Raw genomic sequence first — 23127 nt, 5'->3', positions numbered from 1 at the left:
GCGCTCCAAAAACCTAGGTTTGCGACCCTGATCTCGCCCCATCTGGCTACGCTTCCGACTGCACTCCAAAACTGTGCTCCAAAATCCTAGGGTTGTGACCCCGATCTCACCCCATCTGGCTATGCTTTCGACTGTGCTCCAAACACCCGGGTCTGTGACCCCGATCTTGCCCCATGACTCCCTCTCTCGATCCCACGGCACGCATCGATGCTAGGATCAGTGAGCTCTGTCTCGTCCAAGACTGGCTCCCTCGCTCGATCCCATGGCGCGTATCGACGCTAGGATTAGTGAGCTCTGTCTTGTCCAAAAGTAACTGCCTTGCCCAATCCCACGACGCGCATCGACGCCAGGATCAGTGAGTTCTGTCTCATCCAAAACTAACTGCCTCACCTGATCCCACAGCGCGCATCGACGCCAGGATCAGTGAGCTCTGTCTCATCCAAAACTAACTGCCTCACCTAATCCCATGGCGCGCATCGACGCTAGGATTAGTGAGCTCTGTCTCGTCCAAAACTAACTGCCTCACCCGATCCCACGGCACGCATCGATGCTAGGATCAGTGAGCTCTGTCTCGTCCAAAACTAACCGCCTCACCCGATCTCACGGCGCGCATCGACGCTAGGATCAGTGAGCTCTATCTTGTCCAAGACCCTTGACTGACTCATTCACTCGATCCACGGCATGCACCGATGCTAGGATCCACGAGCTCCCTCTCACCCAATCTCTAAAAATGACTAAAAACCACCTCAGCTGCACAACGACGCCTTGGGCAACAAAACTCCGTCTCAAAATAAAAACACGCACGCACGTCCGCTAAAACAAACACCCCCAAACGGTTCTGCCTGAACCGCCCGGGGGCTACACCCACGGGTGCGCTCGCACGCACCCGCCAGCAAGACAAAAATCCCTCGGACGATTCTGCCCGAATCACCCGAGGGCTCAGGGGCTCCTATCGGGTTCATAAATCCGGGGTCCCTCGGGGACCGGCTTCCACGCCAAGGCTCGGTTCGAGCAGACAGCACGTAACTCATGGGCTGGCCCAATAGTCTAAAATGATAGGCCAGAAGGGTAGCCCAGTCACCGACTAGAAGGTCTGGCCAAAGAGGAATAGCACCCGCTTGTCGGCTACTTCGGCCCACCTCTCCAACCGGAGCGTTCGCTTTGACTCCAGCCGCCTCCGGACGGCCTCTCCGATCAGAAGGCCTGGCCCAAAACACTACTTTTGGCTTTGACCCTGCGTCTCCGACCGGGGTTCGTAGGAACCCTGCTCATCGCTCTTCTCTGACCAGCACGCTCAGAGCCGACTGGAGCCATCCGATCAGGGACGCCTGCTCGATAGGAACCAGGAGACATGCGAAGAAAAGCAAGGCAAGGCTCACAAGTCAAAACCACTATACCAGGGACCATACCCTGCATGGAACAGTACTCTGCAGCCACCCTAACACAAACATTATTGTAGGCGCTGACATCTCCCTCTACAGTATTGTAGGCGCCGCTAAAACTCCCATACAGTAAGGCCCCCCACGTGCCTCTAGGCATCGATAGCGTTATGGATGCCGGGATTTACCGTACCAGGTGAACATGGTGAGACTCCTCACATGCCTCTAGGAATCAAACAGTATTTGCAGGTACCGATGTCTACCATCCCTAAAGAAGGCAACATGACCTCCCACATACATCTGACATTCTACAGTGACATCAACAGTGTTGTAGGCGCCTACCATTATCTTGTATCCGCCGGTGTGGGCAACAAGGCTCGGTAGCATACATACCCTCACCCTCTCACTTGTAAAGCCTTCCCCTTTATCTATAAAAGGGGAAGCGCCCCCTCCAAAAAAGGAGAGCCCTTCTTGAAGATAACAAGCACCGATCAAGTTCACTAGCTCACAACCATAGAACCGCCAGGTTCGTACCCTAAGCACACGCTTGAACACTTAGCTCATAGCATAGCTCCTGTCGCTCTTGGCCCTTCCGACCGGAGCCGATCGGACCTCTTGTACACCCCGTCTTTCTCCTTCTCGTTTGTAACCCCACTGCAAACTTCGAGCACCTGGGCTCAGGAATAAAGTCACTGACCGACCCAAACTGGACGTAGGGCACACTGCCTGAACCAGTATAAACCCTGTATCATTGAGTGCTAGGCCACCTCCGATCACAACGTACGGCAAAACTACAAATATTCACTAGTTGGTCACATTCTGCACTGACAATGGCCTTTTTTCTAATCTTAGCAAAACCTATGCAAAAGATAAACTATCTAAATATGCAACTACGATTTTGCTAGTGTGTTGCTATCTCTACCGCAAAAGGAGTAAAGTAATCAATGTAAATGTGGAAGCTAAAGAGCAAGGTAGAGATATGCAAACTTCCGTCGACGACTCCGGTATTTTTATTGAGGTATCGAGAAGCGCTCAAGCTTCCCCCTAGTCCTTGTTGGATCCCCTCGTAAGGAATCCCTCGCAAGGGCCAAGCTCCCGGTCGGGTAACTCCGTGGATAGCCTGGGGCCTTCCCCACACGTAAGTGGGTCTCCGACGTGCCTTCCAGCAAGCCTCTCCCAAATACTCCCCGTCGTCTTCACTATCAAGCTTCTGGCCAAAACACTATGGGTCTTGTTCCCTCCGGTACACGGTGGCGACCACACCACAACCGCGGTTGGTGTGATCTCGCAAGACTACAAGCCCCTCCGATGTACAACGATGGTGCGCGTAGGCACCGAGTGGTAAGAGGTATGCAAACCTTACTAAACACTAGGCCTAAACCTAGAACAAGCGCATAAGCGGTGGTCTAATCAACCTAACCACTTCGCAAAGCACCTACGCTAATCACCTAATGAATCACTAAGACGGCGTGGAAAATACATGTTGATCCCGCCGGAAAAATCATGTTGTCGAGGTCCGTCGAGCTCTCAATCGTGAATTCACCGAAAGCCCCTACCTGGCGCGCCAGCTGTTGATGTTTGATGACCGGCAACCCGTCATGGGGTACCCGGGACGGTGTTCGAAGGGCTTCGGCGTGCACAGAACTAATAGCCTTTACGTCCAGATGGCGTGCATAGTAAACGCAAAGAGATGAACGATTTATACTAATCCGGGCCCTCTTATCGAGTAATAGCCTTTACGTCCAGTCGGCGTGTACCCTTTTGCGTTGGATTGATTGGTATGATTGTGTGTCATGGCCTGCCAATCTAGGGAGCCTTGCCCTCCTTTATATATCCTAGGAGGCAAGTCTCCTAGGCGGTTACAATGTAAGAGTCATAGTAGGATTATAGGATAACAATGTTACTAGAATTACATGTGGAGAATTCTAGTTGGATTAGATCTTCTCCCTTTCTTGCGGGGTATCTGGGGACTATGTCCCACACGGGGTCTATGGCGAGCGGATATGGGCTCTGGGAGTCGTCAGATAGGGTGAAGCATAGTAGATGGGCGGCAAAAAAGAGCAGATGGATTGAGGATTAGGGATAGCAGGCCTTTGTCGGGTCTGTGAAAAAAAATTGAACCATGCCATGCCACCTGACATGCCTCAGGAGCACTCTAGGGCTGTGCTATGCTTAGGCCGAGCAAAACTAACATGCTTCAGGCCGGGCTGTCAAGCCATGGGCTTTATGTCCATCTATTATAGGTGCAGTTCACATCAATGACATCCTGTGAAACGTCAGTCTTATCCTAATAGGTTCCTTCTTGACACAGGGCCTTATGGTGAATGCCTTGCATGGCTCATGCTAAGGCTGACGACGGCGACGTTCTCAGGCATCATATCGCTCCTTGGAGGAGGTGACGAAGAAGCTCTTGTGCCCAGTGAACTGCAAGGTGATCCTGTACAGATGCCTTGAAATCCTAATTATGTCTTTTTACTATCTCTGGTTGCCATATGTGGTTGTGGCACAATTGGTCCTTGTGTAGGGACTTCCTGTTTCTTAGCCGTGGTTATGCCACATATTCATCCTTGCACTGGGACTGGTTAATGGTTACCTTTGAGGCCCAGTTTAGCTAGGTGGTGTTGTAGTTTAGCTCAGGTTTTCTAAAATTAATCGGGCGATGTATGTTTTGGCCTCATTTTCTCTAAAAACGAGGTTATTGATTTATGGTTATGCCACGCTAATATCAAGGGATACTCAATGTGTCTACATCGTCTATTAGTACTCTCTCTCTCTCTCTCTCTCTCTCTCTCTCTCTCTCTCTCTCTCTCTCTCAGTGCTGGTCCGTGTGGGTGCACGTAGGTTGGAAGAACCAAAGAAGCACAAAACCGTGTATTGGGCTGAATTGTGCCGATAGCCCAAGTTACTATTTTGTGGAGTAGTCGTGTGGTCCAACTAATAATACCCACATTCTTCTCGAAAAAAAAATAATACCCACATGACACATTTTCCTTCAGATAGATCAGAGCATCTCCAAGAGGCTTTCTAAATCTTTTTTTAAATGCTAGGAATAAAGAATTTGGTGAACAACTATCCTTCAACAGTTTCTCTAAATGGTTATCCAAATATAGCCATCTTATATTCCGGATTTTTCGTTAGCCAAAAATAGAAGACGAGAATGACTTTCTAGAGTGCGCATGAGATATAGAAAAACTGTTGGAGAGTGAAAAGATATAGAAAGTGATTTTATGTAAATGACTCTCCAAATGATGATTCAAAGAGTGAAACTTAGAAAGGCTCCTTGACATGCACAGGCCACAGGTCACCTTTTCCTTTAGATCATCCCATTTGCGCGCATTGCCATTTCTAGATGATGTCGCAACTGGCAATCAGAGAGAGAAGGTTCGACCTCAGGAAAAACTAAAAAGAAAAGCGGGAAAAAACCTCTTCAGCACAGTTACAATCCACAACATGCAGAAAAAACAGGTTGTTTGCACGATTTGTACATGTAATAAACGCCTGAAAAGGTATTGAGAAAACCAAATAATAAGGGTCGTGTCATGACTGCAAATATGATGGTCGGGAAAAAGGGTCTCAGAAAAACTTTGACCAAGACAAACTTGTGTACCGTTAATAAAAAGCCACATGAGCCCAGTCCGCCCCCCGCGTTGAATCACCGGGATCTAAGTAAGCCCTCCTGAAGATTTCATTCCACCGGCAAGCTGCAGGAGTGCAGGGCTATAAAAGTAGGAGAAAGAGATAGGAGCTAGGAGTATAGTAGAGGATTACAGACTAGCAGCACGCACTCAGGGCGCGTTTAGATGGCAAAATTTCGTTTTGGCTACTGTAGCACTTTCGTTTGTATTTTGTAATTAGTGTCTAATTATGGACTAATTAGGTTCGAAAGTTTTATCACGCGATTTCTCACCCAACTGTGTAATTAGTTTTTTTTCGTCTACATTTAGTACTCCATGCATGTGTCGTAAGATTCGACGTGACACTTTGGGGTGAAAATTTTTGAAAATTTTGAAATCTAAACGGGCCTCACTCAACACACTAGAGGAAGAACACAACCTGCTCGGGGAGCACCTGTCCCACCCTGAGCTGATTTAAGGCTCCTGCTGTTATAGACTAGTGGTTGATGCGCCTGATCCAAGCAAGATTTGATGCAGGAGGAGAACATTTTACCCATGCGTTAATGGCTGACGAGTGACGACCGTTGTAGCACTGTTCTGAGCAATGCTCGTTTGGGCCCTCAATAATAACGCCCAATGGATCGAGCAGACAATTCGTGGGCAAGCCTAATGGTGCCGCGAGCACGCCGATGCCCGCGCAATCATTTCATCCAGATCAAATCGCGCAGCAGAGGGGAGTTGCTGGCTTGCTGCTGCCTCCGTCCGTCCAGTGAGCACACACTCCCAATCATTCCGCCAAGTCACTGAAAACTGACAGCAGACCTGTATGTCCTGCTGACTGCTGTAGATTTTCAGATTCAGACCAACAGTGCTGCAAAAGTGCAAACTGCAAAGCATGGCAGAGAAGCAGCAAATTAATCAATCTATTCAAGTGGTTAGAACGGACTGGTGAAGCCAAGCTCAGAAGCTCTTGGTATCAAAGTTTTGTGAATAATAGTTTCATCAGTACTCCATCTTTGCACTTTGTATAGTAGCCTGGGGTATGTGTTACTGTACTGTCAGGCTTCTGAATTCCAGAGAACCGTATAGGTACGTCTTCCATAAATGCATCAGGCAACGGAATAGTAACTCATAGTAGAGAACAGTGCAATGAGTAACTAATCTTCTTGAGATCAGATCCCTACCCTACTCCCAAATCAGATGGCGCCTTCCCCTCCTACTGAAAGAGCCGAATGTTCTGAAATCTGGACGAAGAAAATGGTGCTCTTTTCATGTTTCAGAGTTCAGAGTTCAGACACATAAACACCCTGTTGCCGTGTTGCAGAGTACTCCTAGCTAGCTAGGAATAGCTTCCTTCCATGGAACGTTCGATTGCAGGAGCATGAGCCGCTTCTCCCAAAAAAAAAAAAGAGGCCTCCTTCCTTTTGACAATTCCCCTGCTGCCCGCCAGAGTTCCAGGGACATGATTATAGCTGGACTGATGAAGAACCTTCGTCCCCAATCCATGTCTCGCAAGTGGCGAGCCTTTTACTACTGCCCCCCTCAGCAGTCACCAGTCACCACCGGGGCTAATCAACAGCTCTACGAGAAACCTAATCCCGTCCTGTCCCTGCAAACCACACCCCTACGTACACTTTGGCCCGGTAATAAATTACACACCATCCTGCCATCACGCTCCCTCCCGTACAATGGCGCATACATTATTCTCCTGTTAACCCAGATCAAAACCTGACCATGCGCCCATGCTAGATGTTACTGCAGTTCTACCACAGTGCCATATGCTTCCATCACAAGTCACAGCCGTAACAGTGCGTCTCCCGCTGATGCTACGCCATTGCAAAGAAGCTTTTCGCGTCGCCATCATGCTCGCTTTCACTCGTCCAACTAAAATGTCCCCATGCTGTCCCTGTATCACGCCACGGCTTCTATTTCCAGCTGCCATGACGACAAGTGTTCTGCTGCTGCTGTTCCTCTCGGCGACTGTTGCGCTCGCCGTTCCGCAGCAGCAGGAGCTGCAGCTGCAGGACACGGTCCTGCTCGACGACGTCGTGCAGGAGGCCGCCGAGGAGTGGTACCACGGGCGGCACCGGAGGACGGGCGTCGCGTACCCGCTCTCGCTACCGGGGAGCCTGTCGGGCGTCGACGCCACCGTGGCGCGGTTCCGCGCGGGCAGCCTCCGGAGGTACGGTGTCCGGCGGTTCGGCGAGTTCTCCGTGCCGCCGGGGCTCGCCGTGCGCGGCCGCGCCGCCGCGCACCTGATCGCGGTGCGCGTCAACCTGGGGAATCTCTCCTCCGTGTACGACGAGTACGCGGTGGGCGCCGGGTACCGCCTCGCGTCGCCGGTGCTCGGGCTCATGTTCTACGGCCTGGCCCGGCGCAACGGCACGGCGGCGCTGGAGATCGACCTCACGGGCGCCGCCATCCGCGTCAACTTCTCCGTGGCCATCCCGGCGCTCCAGCCGGGCGCCGCGGCGCTCTGCATGGCCGTGGGGCTCAACGGCAGCGTCACCGTGACGGACGTGGAGGACGGGACCAACACCTGCCACGCGTCGGACCAGGGACACTTCGCGCTCGTCGTGGGGGGAGCCAGCGACGGCGGCGGCGGCAGTGCCGGAGGCGGGGAGGCGGATATCGGGGAGCTCAGCAAGTGGAAGCTGGCGCTGTTCGGCGCGGCGCTGGGCGCGGGCGGCACCGTGCTTCTGGGGATGGTCGCCGTGGCCGTGGTCAGCATCCAGCGCCGCAAGTCGGAGATGGTGGAGATGGAGCGGCGGGCCTACGAGGAGGAGTCGCTGCGCGTGTCCATGGTCGGGCACGTGCGCGCGCCGTCAGCGGCCGGTTCGCGCACCACGCCGGACGAGCTCGAGAGCGAGTACTGTGCCACGTTGTGACACAGTGCACACTGGAAACCTTGGAAGGAAAACAATTGCTTGTAATTTCAACTTTCTCTTCATTTATTAGGAACTTCGATTAACATTCTTTATGTAATTTTTTTCTGCGGTAATACTTTGGTTAAAATAATGGAGGACGTAAACACGGGGGGTATTAGTTGTACTTATTATCGTAAGTTCTTTGTAGTTAAACTGTAAACACTGTAACTCGCTGAAATGTCTTTAACATGCTGTCCATTCTTTCATGGATCACGCAGTCTCGTTCAATTTCTTGTGTGGAACAAAAAGGTGTTACGTTCTCCACGCAAGTGACCAAGGGATTCCAGGTAGAACAGCAAGAACTCGAGACCAAGGGATTCAGGAAGAATTCGCGAATGATTCAGAGTATTTCGGATATACAGTTCCATGATAACCACAACATTTGCAGGGCTCGATTTATATGTACTGCCTACCGACTTCGCCTTGGCCCAGCCCACTACGATTGAGATGTTTCGCTTGATGCCTTGATCCATTTAAGCAGATGTACCTGCTTCAACAGTTCAAATGAATTTGTTTAGAAAATATCGATCTGATCTCCCTCAACTAGATTTTACACTCCAAAAATCAGATTTATCTTTCTCAATCCAAAAATCAGATTTTACACACCTTTAGATTTTTAATTGGAATTTCGTGATAGTTCAGCGGATCAATTAAACTTTTCCAAAAAAAAAAATCAAAAGATATCCAAATGTTTGAATAAATATGCATTTTAAAATACGAAAATCTGATTTACTATTACATTTAAAAATGTTTTAACTTAGAAAAATGAAAATAATTTTTTTTTTCTAAAATCATGCTCTATTTTTTAGAGCTAGAAACCATAATATATAGTACGACGTTAGGAAATGTATGAATTGAAGCCTAGATCCATCTAAATTGCCTTCCTGCTCGATCACGTGCTCCCGATGCGCGCGCGAACCTACAATAGCAACGACAAATGAGGAAGTGGTTGCATCTATCCACATGTTGCCAACAAATTCGCAAATGTTGAGTGTGAGAAGTCGCACGCCAGCTACAGCAAATGGTCTAGTGAGTCTTCACATGCCATCGTTGTCATGTCAAGATAGTGCTGCTACAAAGTTAAACCGCGTGATACATATTGTTAATGTGCAATTAGAACATGAATTATAATTTTTATTTCGATTTTCCGTGCATCTTTCGATGGCTAAACAAGGTGTTGATGTTGATAAAATGTTGTTTGCAGTTTGCATAGGGGGTTTACAAGGATTTATCTTGACCTACATCCCCCATTTCATATTTGGTCCGATTTCATATTTTAGGAGTTCATATAAGATTCAAATAATTATAAGCAGTGAACAAAAACGGGGTAGAGCATGATTTTAGGAAAAAAAAAATATATATGGCTAGTTTCATATTTGTCCTAAGTTAAAACAAAATTTCTATGAACATTCTAAGGTTAAATCAGATTTTGGTATTTTTAAATGAATATTTTTTCTAGAAAAATATTTGGATATTTTTTTTGAAAAATTATCTCTATAGTTTTTTTGGGTAAAGTTTAATTAACTCCTAAACTGTTGTAAAAGTATGATTTATCTCCCTTGGAGCTGATGCGCTATGTAGGACAGCTGATGTGGCATCACGTTAGGTAATACCGCTTAAAGAGGTAAATCAGATGGTTTAAAAAGTTGGCTAGTCTAAAAATCCGATTTTCCCATTATAGAAAGGCAAATTATACTAGCGCAATAGTTGAAGGAGGCAAATGGACCTTTTTCAATTTGTACTTGTATCCCATGTTATTAGGACCGGACCGGAGATCGAACCGGCGAGGCCGTCGGTTCACTGGTTCACTGGTCCAACCGTTTAGAACCGGTTGAACCGCTGGTTCAATTGTTTTTGACCGGTTAAATCGAACCGGTCACAAATACATTGAACCGGCATATATGTATATGCTATAATTAATAATTGATAAATTGTAAACAACACAATTTAATTGTACAACCATAAGGTTCATACATATGCAGAGAATAACATGTTCTTAAATTCAAAACATACAAGCTCCACAAGTTTTAGTGCTCCGGAGTTGTTTTATACTCCCTCCGTTCCTTAATATAAGCCATATAGTTTTGAGCATCAATATTAATGCACGGCTTGATTTAGGATGTGAGATCGATGAAAAAAAGGAAAATCAGGCCATCTTCTCTCTCCCAATCATATTGCGTCTTAAATCTAAGGGACTGGTTGGGGCATATGCTTTGTACGGTGGGAAGGTTTCCAAACTAATCGGCGTGGGAGGATACGTACCTATATTTTGAAAATTTCTTTAGAAATCTATATGGCTTATATTAAGGAACGTATATATATATATATATATGTGTGTGTGTGTATATATATATATATATATATATATATATATATATATAAACAAACAAATGGAAACATAATACATGGAGCACTTACGAATTAGTGCAAAAAGGACTTGAATAGTAATTTAAATATTCACCATTGCAAAACAATCTTAAATATTAAAATAAAGTGCGCTATTGCGAAGAGCTCGTTAAGAATTGAGATAATCAAAACGGATATTATTTGACTAATTTGGAGTTGGTATGACAAAGATATATATTTTGAATTTTAAAAGGCATTTACGTCAGCGCAGCCAAAATTCAAACGTAGCTCGGCATGCATGCAAGTCTGGACAGCCACAGCCACGTCGATCGCTCGCTAGGGCAGGCACTGACGGACAGGGAGGCAGGCAGACAGATTGACCGCCTTTGGGTCCCCTGAACCCCGACAAGCTGCCCCCCTGCAGTCCTGCACTGCACTCCATCGATTCCTTTCCTCCTCGTCGCCTCCCGCTGTCAAGCACAGCATGTCTCTACACCAGCCCAATATATCAATATATGGAGGAGCCGAGGAGCATCTGCTTCTCCTCCAGTCCTCACTGTTGCCAACTGTGCAAGCGTGAACCACCACCGGTGGTAACAGCTAGGCGGGGCCTACCAACAGCAGCTGCAGGCACACGCGCCACCCACGAACCAATCAGCAGCATGCTGCGGCGCTGATCGCAGATGACCAGCGAGAAACCGTCCGGTCCACATGGAACCGCCCGGTTTGCCGGTTCCTTAAAAAGCCGGCCGGTTCAACCGGTTTTTAGCGGTCTGATTGCATGAACGGTCTTTTAAGTGAACCGAGCCGGTGTAGTCTCTGGTTCGGTCTTTTACCGGTTCGACCGCCGGTCCGGTCCGGTCCAAATAACTAGGCTTGTATCAGATCGCTTGATCCATTCTGGTTCATTGCGGTGATATGGAACTTTGGTACCGCACCTAGGGTAGCACCCGAAGATCTGAACTCAGCACGCGCGCGGACGTAGCTCCTAGGCGTGTGATACGCACGGTAACCATCCGGTACAAGCGACTCACCCCGCTTCCCACGGCGCGCGGCTCACCCTGCCTTCCAATGCCGATTCACAAGCGCGGCGCGTCCGCGTGGCCCCCAGAACGCCCCGCCTGTAGCCCCTCTGGCTCGCTCCGTCCTCAGGCCCCTGGCACTCCACACCCCATCCCCCGCGCCCGAGTCATGCCCCCATCACTCATCGTGCCCCCGTAACTCTCCGAACATACCTATGAAACACTTACAACATGAAACACTTGAATGCAACGTACGTCTAAAACAGATGAAACATTCGAAACATACACTTGCAACATATGTATAAAGCATATGCAACATTCAGATAAAAACACTTGCAACATACGTCTGAAATAGATGACGTATTGCAACATATGCAACATCTAGATGTATTTTTGCAACATCCAGATAAAATAACTTGAAACATTCATCTGAAACAGTTGAAACACCTAGAACATACACTTGCAACGCAATGTTACCTTGTTGCTTGGGCAGGTAGATACTCATCGTTGTGGAGCTTGACGCCGACGCGGAGGTCGGCTGTGGCGCGGGGAGCTCGCAGTAGTGCAGAGCTTGCCGATGCGGTAGTGGCGCGAGCAACTTGCCGGCGGGGCAGCGTCACACGAAGCTCCTCCCCTCGCCTGCTTGCTGGAGCGCTCACCGGCTCTATGGCGCATGCGTGGAGCTCGACGGCGTGCCAGTGGCTGGTAGCGTGCACAATGGAGGCTGCAACGGGCGAGGAGGAAGAGAAATGCGTCCAATTTTTTTTAGATAGAGAAGGCGTGAGGGGAGCAAGCCGTTGACGCGCCGCACACAGCATTATGGAATCAAATATGACCCAAAAATATAATACTGGGCTGCCCATTTGGTCAGACCCACACCGACTGGGCCGATAATTTCGTATGGCATGGGCTGGTAAGCAGTGGTAATAAAAATAACAAGACTGACAGCCAAGAAGCTGACGCTGAGTCATGCTCCTCTCTTCCTCTTCGACAGAAAGTACAGCGCTATCTTCTCCGAAGAGTGTTTTTCAAGCCATACTTAGATCTATGATTTGAAAGAAATATCTAGAAAATACTTCCCATCTCATTATTAGATTACTTTCTAAATTCTCTCAATTCTTAAAAACCAAACATTGCCTAATAAAACTTTATATTAATTAAATAATAATAGTAATAACAGAAGGAAAGAGGAGAAGAAGCGGCAGGGCCACCGCCGCCGGGGGATAAAACCTCGGGTAGCCGACGAGTCGGGTTGGCACTCCACCCGCGGGCCGCGGACGCGGTAATTAACTCCCCCTCGACCCCTCCTATTTATCCCTTCCCACCACGCCACCACACCACCGGACTGAGGGCTGAGGCGTCGTCTTGCGTCGCGCTGCAGCTGCTGCTCTCGTTGGTGGCGGACAGGCTCCATTCGGCTGGTATGGCTTCCGGAGGCGTCGCCCGCGCCCGCCTCGCCGAGGAGCGCAAGTCGTGGCGCAGGAGCCATCCCCACGTGCGCGCCATCATCCTCTTATTGCTAGTCGATCTACGCTCCCTCGCAGTTTTGAGGTTGGAGCGTTTCATGACGATGCTGGCTTATCTTCTTTTTCAGGGCTTCGTGGCCAAGCCGGCGGCGCTGCCGGATGGCTCCGTCAACCTCATGCTCTGGAACTGCGTCGTCCCCGGCAAGCAAGGCGTAAGCAAAACTCACCCCAGCACGTCCTAACCTTTTCGATCTGTTCTGCAGCGCTGTGCATGGTGGCAAAAGTATTCAAGTCGGCCGTCTTCTTGCGTGACGACCCCTAATGTGTTGCTCTGAATTTTATATATCTGTCACTTGTTCTTATGCTACAAGAACTTTCGGGAATATTATGCTACAACTCCAAATCCCGCTTGTTATCTTTTTTTTTAATCGTGTTAATGGAAGCATAACTATTTTAAGATATTGCATCGAAAGAGAAATGACGTGCCCTATGCACATCAGGGCCGCATGGACAATTAGATATGGTTCCTTTTTTATATTAGAAAAAAGGTGAAAAGACAACAAACAAGACTTCTGCACTTCCGTAGAAAAGTTTGTTAAGGCTATTTCCAATCTGTTGTTTAGTCCTGCCTCTCCAAACGTGATATTTTTGTAATCATCAAAGTTTTATTAGTTTGACTCAAAACCTTATCCGAAATAGTATTTGCATATCCAACGAAGTAGTTTGTTTATTGAGTCCAGCTTGTTTTTTTAGTGGAGATACTAGCTCCTCAAATATCCTGTCATTGCCATCTTTTATCCTAGTTGAACATCTAACTGAAGCAAGGCAATACGCATTGGAGGGACCATGAATGCCATGTTGTTTCATATAAATCACAAGTCAGTTGTATGAATTGTGTCCATAACAATTATTCCAAAATACATGCAGGTTTCAAAAGTTGTTTTTTGTGCACAGGTTATATCATATTGCTCCTATCTCTCCGTTCCTTAAACCTTAATTACTTGATATATGTCAGTAAATGTCCTACATGACACCTAATTAATGTTCTTAATACTACCTCATTCGGAGTAGTCAATCCTTTATTTGGAACGAAAGTGAGTTACACATTAATTCATATTCATATCTTAAGTGTTGAAATATATTGACACTTATGAAATGCTTGGAAGCTACTTTCACAATTTAGCTCTTTTTCTGGCCTAGGTCTTGACTCCTCCCCATCATAAAATTAATATAAAACAGCAGTTCTCTGCCATTTTAACGTTTAAAAACACTTTTTACAATTGAGGCACCATAGATTTGTTGTCCTTTTCCTTATCTTGTTGAGCAACATTTCTTAATTATGTCTATATATATGCAGACTGATTGGGAGGGTGGGCATTTCCCATTGACTTTGCATTTTACTGAAGACTACCCAAGTAGACCTCCCGACTGCAAGTTTCCAGCAGGTTTCTTCCATGTTAATGTCTACAAAACTGGTTCAGTATGCTTGTCGATCCTTGGCAGCGTAAGTTTCAACTGTGTACTATATTTACAGGATGATATCAGTTGCATGCCATACAGAAAGCATCACTGATCACTTGGACATCATTTTTTTTCTATATATATTTCTTTCAGGCATGGAAACCTTCTATCACAGTGCGGCAAATTCTAATCGGCATTCAGGACCTTCTTGATAATCCAAATCCAGACTCCTCAGCGCAGAACTTATGCTGCAAGCTCTTTATAGAGGTTTTTTTTTTTACATAATTTATAAAAACTTACAGTAGGAAGTTAAAATATAATAAGGAATTTTCATCCTTACAATTCACTCAGGCGCTTACCATTGCGTTTTCTTGTGTGCCATTCATTGTCGTTTGCAGGATATGCCAGAGTATAAGAGTCGTGTTCGTCAACAGGCCAAGCGTTACCCTTCACTTGTGTAACGTTGGACCATCTCTGGCACCAAACCAGTTCCTCACTTCGTTGGGCATTGTCAAGATTGTGCTTATATTATTCATCATTTCAGTAGGCTTGTTGGAACTTTTTAAATGCATTTCAGTGGCTTGTCGTACATGAAGCAAGCTTCTGTTCTATATTGTGCCTTTTAGTGTCTGCATTCTTCAAATATGAGTGATTCACATTTTCCTTTCTCGTAACTGGCTGTCCCGGATTCCGTTACCAGCGTAACACGGAATTGCTGAAAGTAATTTTGTTTGTAATTGAAGCTGAACAAGAAGGTTAAAAAAAAAAATGGTCCGAGTAGAGAAGACAAAAGCTGCAGCATGTCCGAGTTAATAGAGAGCACTTAGTTGCTTCATCATTTTCAAAGAAATAAAAAACAATCCTCAGCCGAACAGAGTGCGGTGGGATCGATGTGATACAGTCCAGAACTACCTCTGTTAGGGGAAATTCAGTTCATCGAGTCAGGGCAGACCGTTGCCATAGTTGTCCAAGTAACTTGATTGGTAGGTCAATACCATTTTTTTTTACCTCCTTCCTCTTGTTAGGAGCGGCTTTTAGGCTGATTTTACCATTTTCATTAAAAAAATTAGCAAACACGCAAAGGTTATTAAATCACAAAAATGGTCTCCAAGCTTGTAAACTTTTGAGAGAAAAAAACATAGAGATAGACTGGGATACAAGAAACTCAAATAAAAGTATATATAAACCATGAAATTATATCTCAAAAATATATTTAGCTCTAGGGAAATGGGAAAAAATATCTAGATTTTTCTTAAAAATTAACAAAACATTTCAATCACTCTAACTGTCTTTTTATAAACTTTTCACGACAAAAACACGAGATTCAACCAACATGAATGCATTATTCATGCTAGTTACATATCATGTTTTTATTAGACATTGATTAACATGTTTTGAAAATTTTCTAGATATTCTTTCCATTTCCCTAGAGCCAAATCATGTTTATGGAGGCTTCTAGATTTATTTTCCACAATCTCTAAATATTTTATTTGGATGTCCCAATCTAGATTTTTCTGAAAATCTTAATAACCTTAGAGATATTTTTTGTAGTTTTAAAACCTTACTCAAGTGTTTATTAGAATTTTTTAATTACAAATGACAAACCACCTCTAACCAGGACATGGGGTCAATTTAAATGGTTTTTAAAGTTAAGAGAGGTAGTTTACTTGCTTTTGAAGTTAGAGAAAATGACCTATACTATGATAATAATAATTCAGAAGATAAAAATGACATTTTCTTTTGTTTATTGCTCCCAAAAAAACGTGAAGAGAGAGAGAGAGAACATGGGCTGGTAAGCGAAGGCCCGCCCACGTCAAGAGGAGAAAAAGCTAGTACCTCGGGCTTCGGGCCGCCAACTGCATTCCATTAACATGTCCTAAACCCACTGGGAGCTGAACCGGAGCGGCGGGCAAACATCCACTATTCCACTCGATCCCAAATTCCCAATTCCAACCACTGCTCTCGCGCGATTTCTCGCAAAAGGACAGGCACAGCGCGCCAGAGCCGGGCTCGTCGGATAGCGTCCGGAGGCGCCGCCCGCGGTCGCCTCGCTGAGGAGCGCAAGGCGTGGCGCAAGAGCCACCCCCACGTGCGTGCGCGCCATCATCCTCGCCGCGTCTTCTTACTGCTAGTCTAGTAGATCCACGCTCCGTTGCTGTTTTAAGATTGGGGAGTTGATGCGATGCTCGCTTCCTTCTTTTCAGGGCTTCGTGGCCAAGCCGGCGACGCTGCCGGATGGCTCTGTCAACCTCATGCTCTGGAACTGCATCGTCCCCGGCAAGGAAGGCGTAAGCCACATCTCACTCCCCAGTCCTCCCCGCAAATCTTCTGCCATGGCCCATGTGCTGCAGTGTGTTTGGCAGTTGGCACGCGTTCAGTCGAATGTATCTGACTTTTGTTCAACAGTTGGCACGCGTCCTTTTCTTCAGTTCTGTCGAATGTGTCACTTTTGTTCAACCTGAAAAAATATAAACCGATTTATTCTAAGAAAGGGAAACTGGAGAAGAATATATCCATCTTTTGTACTAGCTAAGATGCTAGATCTGATCATCATTGTGTGAAGCCAAAGGGCCAAATAAGGGGACTAGGTTTCACTAGGGGTTTGCAGTACTTGATCCTGAGCACTTGCTTCATTCTGGGCTGCGAAACCCTTCCAACTACTGCATCTGGAACATTTTTGTACTGCTAAAGGTTGGGAAATGAATACAATGAGCCTAATCCTGCAACATTGTTCATAGATGGCAGCCCTGTCATTATTCTAGTTAACTATATTTGGGTTTACTGTGCTTGTTCTGTTGTTCATGAAGGATTCAGCGGAATCTGCAGGCATATTGTTTTGTTTGGAAACCAAATGAAGCTTTTCCAATTGGTTGCAAGTGCCACTTTATTCTGATGACATGTTAAACTTTCTATAAAGACTTAGCAATCTCTCACGCTCCACTTCCTAACTGGCCGGTTATGTATTGGTTGAAAAAATAACCATTTTAGTCTATTGTCCCAAAACAGAAACATGCAAGCATTATGATCTGACAAGATTTTCAGAAACCAGGAGTGCTAGTGGTAGAGGGATTGTAAGTGTCTTTTGCATCTCCTATTTTCTTACTCCTTTATAATAACATATTACGGTAAAATTATTGCCATCTTTTCAAGTTTTTTCCCCCCAGAATTCAGGTTTTAAAAATGCATAGCCTTTCAGCTTAAGTGACATAGAACTCCATAGTTTCCTGGCATTGTGGCCAAGCCAACAATGCTGCTGGATGTGTTGGACAATCTGATGCTCTATCAAGTAAGGTGTAAGAATCAAAAACCATAAGAGCTTATCAACCCTTTCTGTGTATGCTGGTACTGTGGTTGACACTTGACAATCTTAGTGACTGTGGGATCCTTGTTCAGTTTTGTCGTGTGCACATATGGTCTGATCCTGTCCCACCTAGAAACTAGCATATAATATGACTAAAAGGTAAAGTTTGGAAAGAACCCATGTATCTACTCTTGCGTAGATGAGCTGTTCCACTAAGAAATCAGGATTTTCTGCTTGCATAGAAAAAACACAGTTCCATTCTACTATAATATATTCAGGGTTTTCCCTTGCATAGAAGAGTTTATGGTCCTATTCTACTACAACAAATTTTTGGTGTTCCCTCTGGCGTACAAGAGTTTATATGGTGCTAAGGTCATGAAGGCTTAAACGAAACCTGTGATTTTGGCCCCATTTGTTGTTCTGCTTTATTTGTAAATGTTTTCCATTTTTTACGGGTTCTCAATTCAATAGTTTTTGCCATACACACTCTCAAATCTGTTTTCATAATACCACTTTTTTCTATTGGTGGATAGTTTTCATCTCATCGTGTTACCATAAATTGTCGCTCTACTCATTCTCCCCATCCCAAACTGTCTTAGCATATAACTAGGATCATGTTTGATTCATCTTTATGCAGACTGATTGGGAGGTGGATATTTCCCAGTTACTCTCCATTTTACTGAAAATTACCCAAGTAACCCTCCAACCTGCAAGTTTCCACGAAGGTTTTTCCATGTCAATGTCTATGATTCCGGGGATGTATGCCTGTCAATACTTGGTGATGTAAGCTTCAACTGAGTGGACACTTTCTTCTTTTTCAGTATCACTACAATTCTATATCATGCAAATAACATCACTTGGCCTTCATGGCTAATTTCTTAGGCATGGGCGCCTTCTATCACAGTGCGGCAAATTCTTATAGGCATCCAGGAGCTGCTGGATAACCCAAATCCAGCCTCTCTAGCACAGGATTTTGCTTATGATTTCTTTGCAAAGGTCTTAAAATAATTTAGCCTGAAAATTCTCTATTTTTTATATGATTATGTGCTTATCATTGTGTTCTTCTGTGCCATTCATTCGCAGAATATGCCAGAATACAAGAGACGTGTCCGTGAGCAAGCCAAGAGGTATCCCTCGCTCGTGTAGCCGTGGACCTCTACAACGCACTTGCTGCTAACCAAGTAATAGTTATTTTGGTAGTTATTTTGGTGTAGTGGAACTTGTCATGATTGTGCTTAGCCGTACGCTTATTGGAACTGCCAAAGTGCACTCCGACTACGTCTTATTATTATGCCCTATCAGCATATATAGTGTTGGTGTGCGATCGATATTAAAAAAGGGCTTTGCTGTGGTACCCTTAAATGACTGTGAGCCGTTCATTTGATTAGATCGAAGGGCTAGAATCATGTATTACTTTCTAGAAGGTAATAGATAAAATAAGTAAAATTTTAGATATAAAGATCTTTTTTAGATCTAATTGATGCATGCATGATCTATTAGACATGATGAATCTTTCTATTTTAGTAACTTTGGATATAACATAATTTAATTAGAATAAACTAATTATTTATTGATGCACTTGTTACTTAAGAACGCAACATAACGTGCGTATATATATGCCCAACTTACATGCATGTATATGAAACACTATGTAGGTATATATGAAACATTAAGATAGCTAAAATATGACTGGTTTTTAATTTTAACATAAAAATATCATCAAGCTTTATACACGATGAAGCCGCTAAAAAATTATTTCTGCCTGTTGTTATTGGTGTACAATTTTAACCTTATATTGTGATAGGTTTAGTTTAGCCATGGGAACCAGAAAAAAGAGGACGTGACTACAATCGCACAAAAGAAAGGGTGCAGCCATGCGCAAGAACAAGGAAGGGGCTGCATGCCCACCCATGTCTCAGCATGATTAGAGGGATTTGAGAATAGTTTTCCTTTTTTAATTAATTGATTAATTTAAAAATCTAAAAAATATCTATGGCTCAGATTTATTTAAAATATTACTTCCTAAGAAGTAAGAAGGGTACCGTAGCATTGCTCATTAAAAAATTGTTTTGCCCCTGTAAAGTGGCAACCCCAAACTCCAGTGTTACAACTCACAAAGGAGTTAGCTCGACAGTCGACACCTAGAAATAGCTTTACTAGAAATATATATGGGTATTTGCTTTTTGTTTGGAACCTAACTTGTTCCTATTTATAGGCCGTTTTAGTATTTCTAGGCACATAACTTTTGCTATGTATTTAGACAATTGTATATCTATGTGCATAGTGTAAGGAAAATGGACCCTAGGTCTATTTATTTTGGATTTTGGTGTTTGATGACCAACATAACCAAATTGGACTAATGAATTTACAAGTAATTGTTTTGTAGTTCAATAGGGTGTAAGACATGACTTGGACGAAGGCGACGTGATAATCCCACGATCAACCTCATAAGAGAAGATCCAAGATATCAAGCATAGCCCAAGCACGAAGATGTGAACCAAGCTGGACGTAAGATCGCGAAGAAACGAGATCAGCAGAGGTGACCGGACGCGGTCCTAGGAGGACCAGACGCATCAGATCAGTTGCTCGGCAACAACAGACGTCAGTAGCTGTGATCGGACGCTGAGCGAAGCAGTGACCGAACGCACAGATGATATTGTTCTTCGTCACGGCAATGTTTTCAGCATGACCGGACGCGATGGCTGGATGGCCGGACACACCAAGAAGTAGCTTACTCGATAAAATTTTCTATGAGCTTACTCGATTTTCAATTCAGGAACTTTATACTAGCACGTTAAAACTTTATACTTTAATATTTAAAACTTTATAATTTTAAATTTTATTTTTAAGATTTAGGAACTTTATACTAGCATATTTAAAACTTTACACTAGTACATTTAAAACTTTATTCTAGCACATTTAAAACTTTGTATTTCAAACTTTGAAACTTGTAACTTCAAACTTTACACTTTAAATTTAGAAACTCTATACTAGCAAATTTTAAATTTTTTACTTTAAGATTTAAAACTTTATAATTTCAAATTTTATTTTTAAAATTTAGGAACTTTATATTAGCACATTTAAAACTTTGTATTTCAAGCTTTGAAATTTTATAATTTCAAACTTAAATTTTAAATTCAAAAACTTTATACTAGCACATTTAAAACTTTTTACTTTAAGATTTAAAACTCTTGTAATTTCAAATTTTATTTTTAAATTTCAGGAACTTTATACTAGCATATTTAAGACTTGATACTAGCACATTTAAAACTTTGTATTTCAAACTCTGAAACTTGTAATTTCAAACTTTACACTTTAAATTTAGGAACTTTATAATAGCACATTTTTATCTTTTTTCTTAAGATTTAAAACTTTGTAATTTAAATTTTATTTTTAAAATTCAGAAACTTTATACTGGCACATTTGAAAATTTGTTTTTCAATCTTTAAAAACTTTGTAATTTCAAACTTACATTTTAAATACAAAAACTTTATACTAGCGTATTTAAAACTTTATACTTTAAGATTTAAAAATTCGTATTTTCAAACTATTTTTAAAATTCAGGAACTTGATACTAGCACATTTAAAACTTTGTATTTTAAGCTTTAGAACTTTGTAATTTCAAACTTTACATTTTAAATTCAGAAACGTATACTAGCACATTTAAAACATCTATTTTCAGGTGTAAAACTTTGTAATTTTAAATTTATTTTTAAAATTAAGAAACGTTATACTAGCACATTTAAAACTTTGTATTTCAATCTTTAAAACTTTGTAGTTTCAAACTTTACATTTTAAATTCAGGAACTAGCACATTCAAAACTTTGGGATTTCAAAATTCTACACACCTAAATTTAGGAATCATTTCAAACTTTGTACTGACATGCTATGAACTTTATATGCCTAAAATGGAACTTTGTAATTCAAAACTTTACACTCCAAGGTTTGAAACTTTGTACTACAGCATTTGAGACTTTATACTCCTAGGTGCAAAACTTCACGAAAATTATTTTGAAACATATCCAACATTGATATACTTTTATAGATCTCGTCATAATGAACGTAACGGTGTAAACGGAATTAAAAATAAATGTTTGATAAGAAAGTTATCACATTTTAAAGTTTATGTAGCATATTAGTATTTCACAAAAACAGAATCTGACACACGCATGCGCCTCCCTCGATCGATCTTATCCAGAGCTTCTCCCGTTCCGCTGCAGCCTTAGCCGCCGATTTGGACCAGCAGCAGCAGCAGCACCTCCTTAAAAAAAATAAAAAAATAAACCAGCAGCAGCAGCAGTTGTAAGCTGGATATTTTGCTCAAATAAAAGTTGTAGCTGGATATAACAACAGCCAACCATTCAAGAGCCCGGGTTAATATGACGGATTGATGATGGTTTAATCTGATGACGTAGGTTATCTTCAGTTGGATTCAAGAGGCCACCATTCAAGGATATAACAACAGAATTAACTGCCAACCAGGAGAGCGAGCATGTAGAATCCAAGCGTCGATCTGTCTTTTTTTAAATGAATCGGACAGGAGAGCTATCGATTATATTAAAAAGAAGATAAGCTCAAAGTGGGCACACACCGATACAACAACGACCAACAAGTCAAAAAAAACAAACTCAACCAAAGGGAAAAAAACTACAGTCGATCGTATTGGGACATCGACTTAAACAGCACACAGCCGAAACTCAACTCAAAAAAAGAACCACCACTAGCACTGAATCACCACACTGCACCGCCACCTCCCGGACGTCAAGGACGTCAAGGCGAAAACGCCGTCATCACCGCTCACGCCGTCGTTACCAACGATGATCCACAACGAGCTAGCCTGCTGCCAGGCCGGACTAGCCACCGTAGGTCGCTGCGAGCCGTGTAGCCCTTCAGCAATCAGATCCACTTGCACCACCTGTCAAGACGATGTACCACATCGGACTAGCCACCGCCAAGTAGGGCTAGCCGCCGTAGTCCGCTGCAAGTTGCCAAACCAACGCGTGAGTAGCTGCCTCTGGCGCTCACCAAGCCCGTTCCCGTCCACCACGAACTCGGCGCGTACAACTTCTAGTAACCTAGCTGTCTCATAGAAGCACAAGTGCCACACACAACCTCCCGCTGCCGGACAGAGAGTCTCCTTACGCTAAAACAGCCGCCGTTGAGCGGGACCGCCGGCCGCCATACCACGCAGGTCACCTCAACAATGCAATATGCTGGCCACCTCCTCCCACGTCGGCCTCCTCGCCAACTCCGTGGGAGCCTCCCACGCCGGCCTTCTCGCCAACTTCGTGGTCGCAACTCACCAAACTGCCAAACAAATGCAAAGCTCTCCAATCGCCGCAACAACACCCTCCTCCCGACCACCTTCCATTGTAGTAGACACCGGAAACTTGAATCCTTAGCTAGGCCTCCACCTTCCTCGCCACAGTGGTGGCGGCCATCACAGACTGACAGTCACGGGCTTCCAAAGCGACGCCTCCAAGGAGGGACGTGACACCACTGGCGCCACTGTCGCCCAACTAGAAGGTCAAGGCATTACACCTAGGAAGAGCACGCCGCACAAAGGGGTAGAGAGCCGATCGATGGACGCTTCCAAGGAAGAATACGATGC

General features: G+C 44.3%; 2 protein-coding genes and 1 pseudogene across 2 annotated transcripts; all 3 read left to right on the top strand.

The window, feature by feature from the left end:
• The first annotated feature begins 6855 nt into the window (after window positions 1–6855).
• On the top strand, window positions 6856–7979 carry LOC136492928 (uncharacterized). Its single transcript, XM_066488957.1, has one exon. It carries the CDS (start codon window positions 6856–6858, stop codon window positions 7879–7881), a length of 1026 nt encoding a protein of 341 aa, XP_066345054.1. The 3' UTR covers window positions 7882–7979.
• Window positions 7980–12629: 4650 nt separating this feature from the next.
• LOC136493532 (SUMO-conjugating enzyme SCE1-like) lies at window positions 12630–14810 on the top strand. Its single transcript, XM_066489631.1, has 5 exons — window positions 12630–12783; window positions 12883–12966; window positions 14112–14258; window positions 14369–14482; window positions 14614–14810. Exons 1-5 carry the CDS (start codon window positions 12712–12714, stop codon window positions 14674–14676), a joined length of 480 nt encoding a protein of 159 aa, XP_066345728.1. The 5' UTR covers window positions 12630–12711; the 3' UTR covers window positions 14677–14810.
• A 1041-nt stretch (window positions 14811–15851) lies between these two features.
• On the top strand, window positions 15852–18733 carry LOC136492267 (SUMO-conjugating enzyme SCE1-like; annotated as a pseudogene).
• The last annotated feature ends 4394 nt before the right edge of the window (window positions 18734–23127 follow it).

The sequence above is a fragment of the Miscanthus floridulus genome, chromosome 11 (assembly GCF_019320115.1).
Source record: "Miscanthus floridulus cultivar M001 chromosome 11, ASM1932011v1, whole genome shotgun sequence".
In the NCBI taxonomy this organism is placed as follows: domain Eukaryota; kingdom Viridiplantae; phylum Streptophyta; class Magnoliopsida; order Poales; family Poaceae; genus Miscanthus; species Miscanthus floridulus.
The sequence above is the reverse complement of the archived record's forward strand: the minus strand, read 5'-3'. Positions and strand labels throughout refer to the sequence as shown.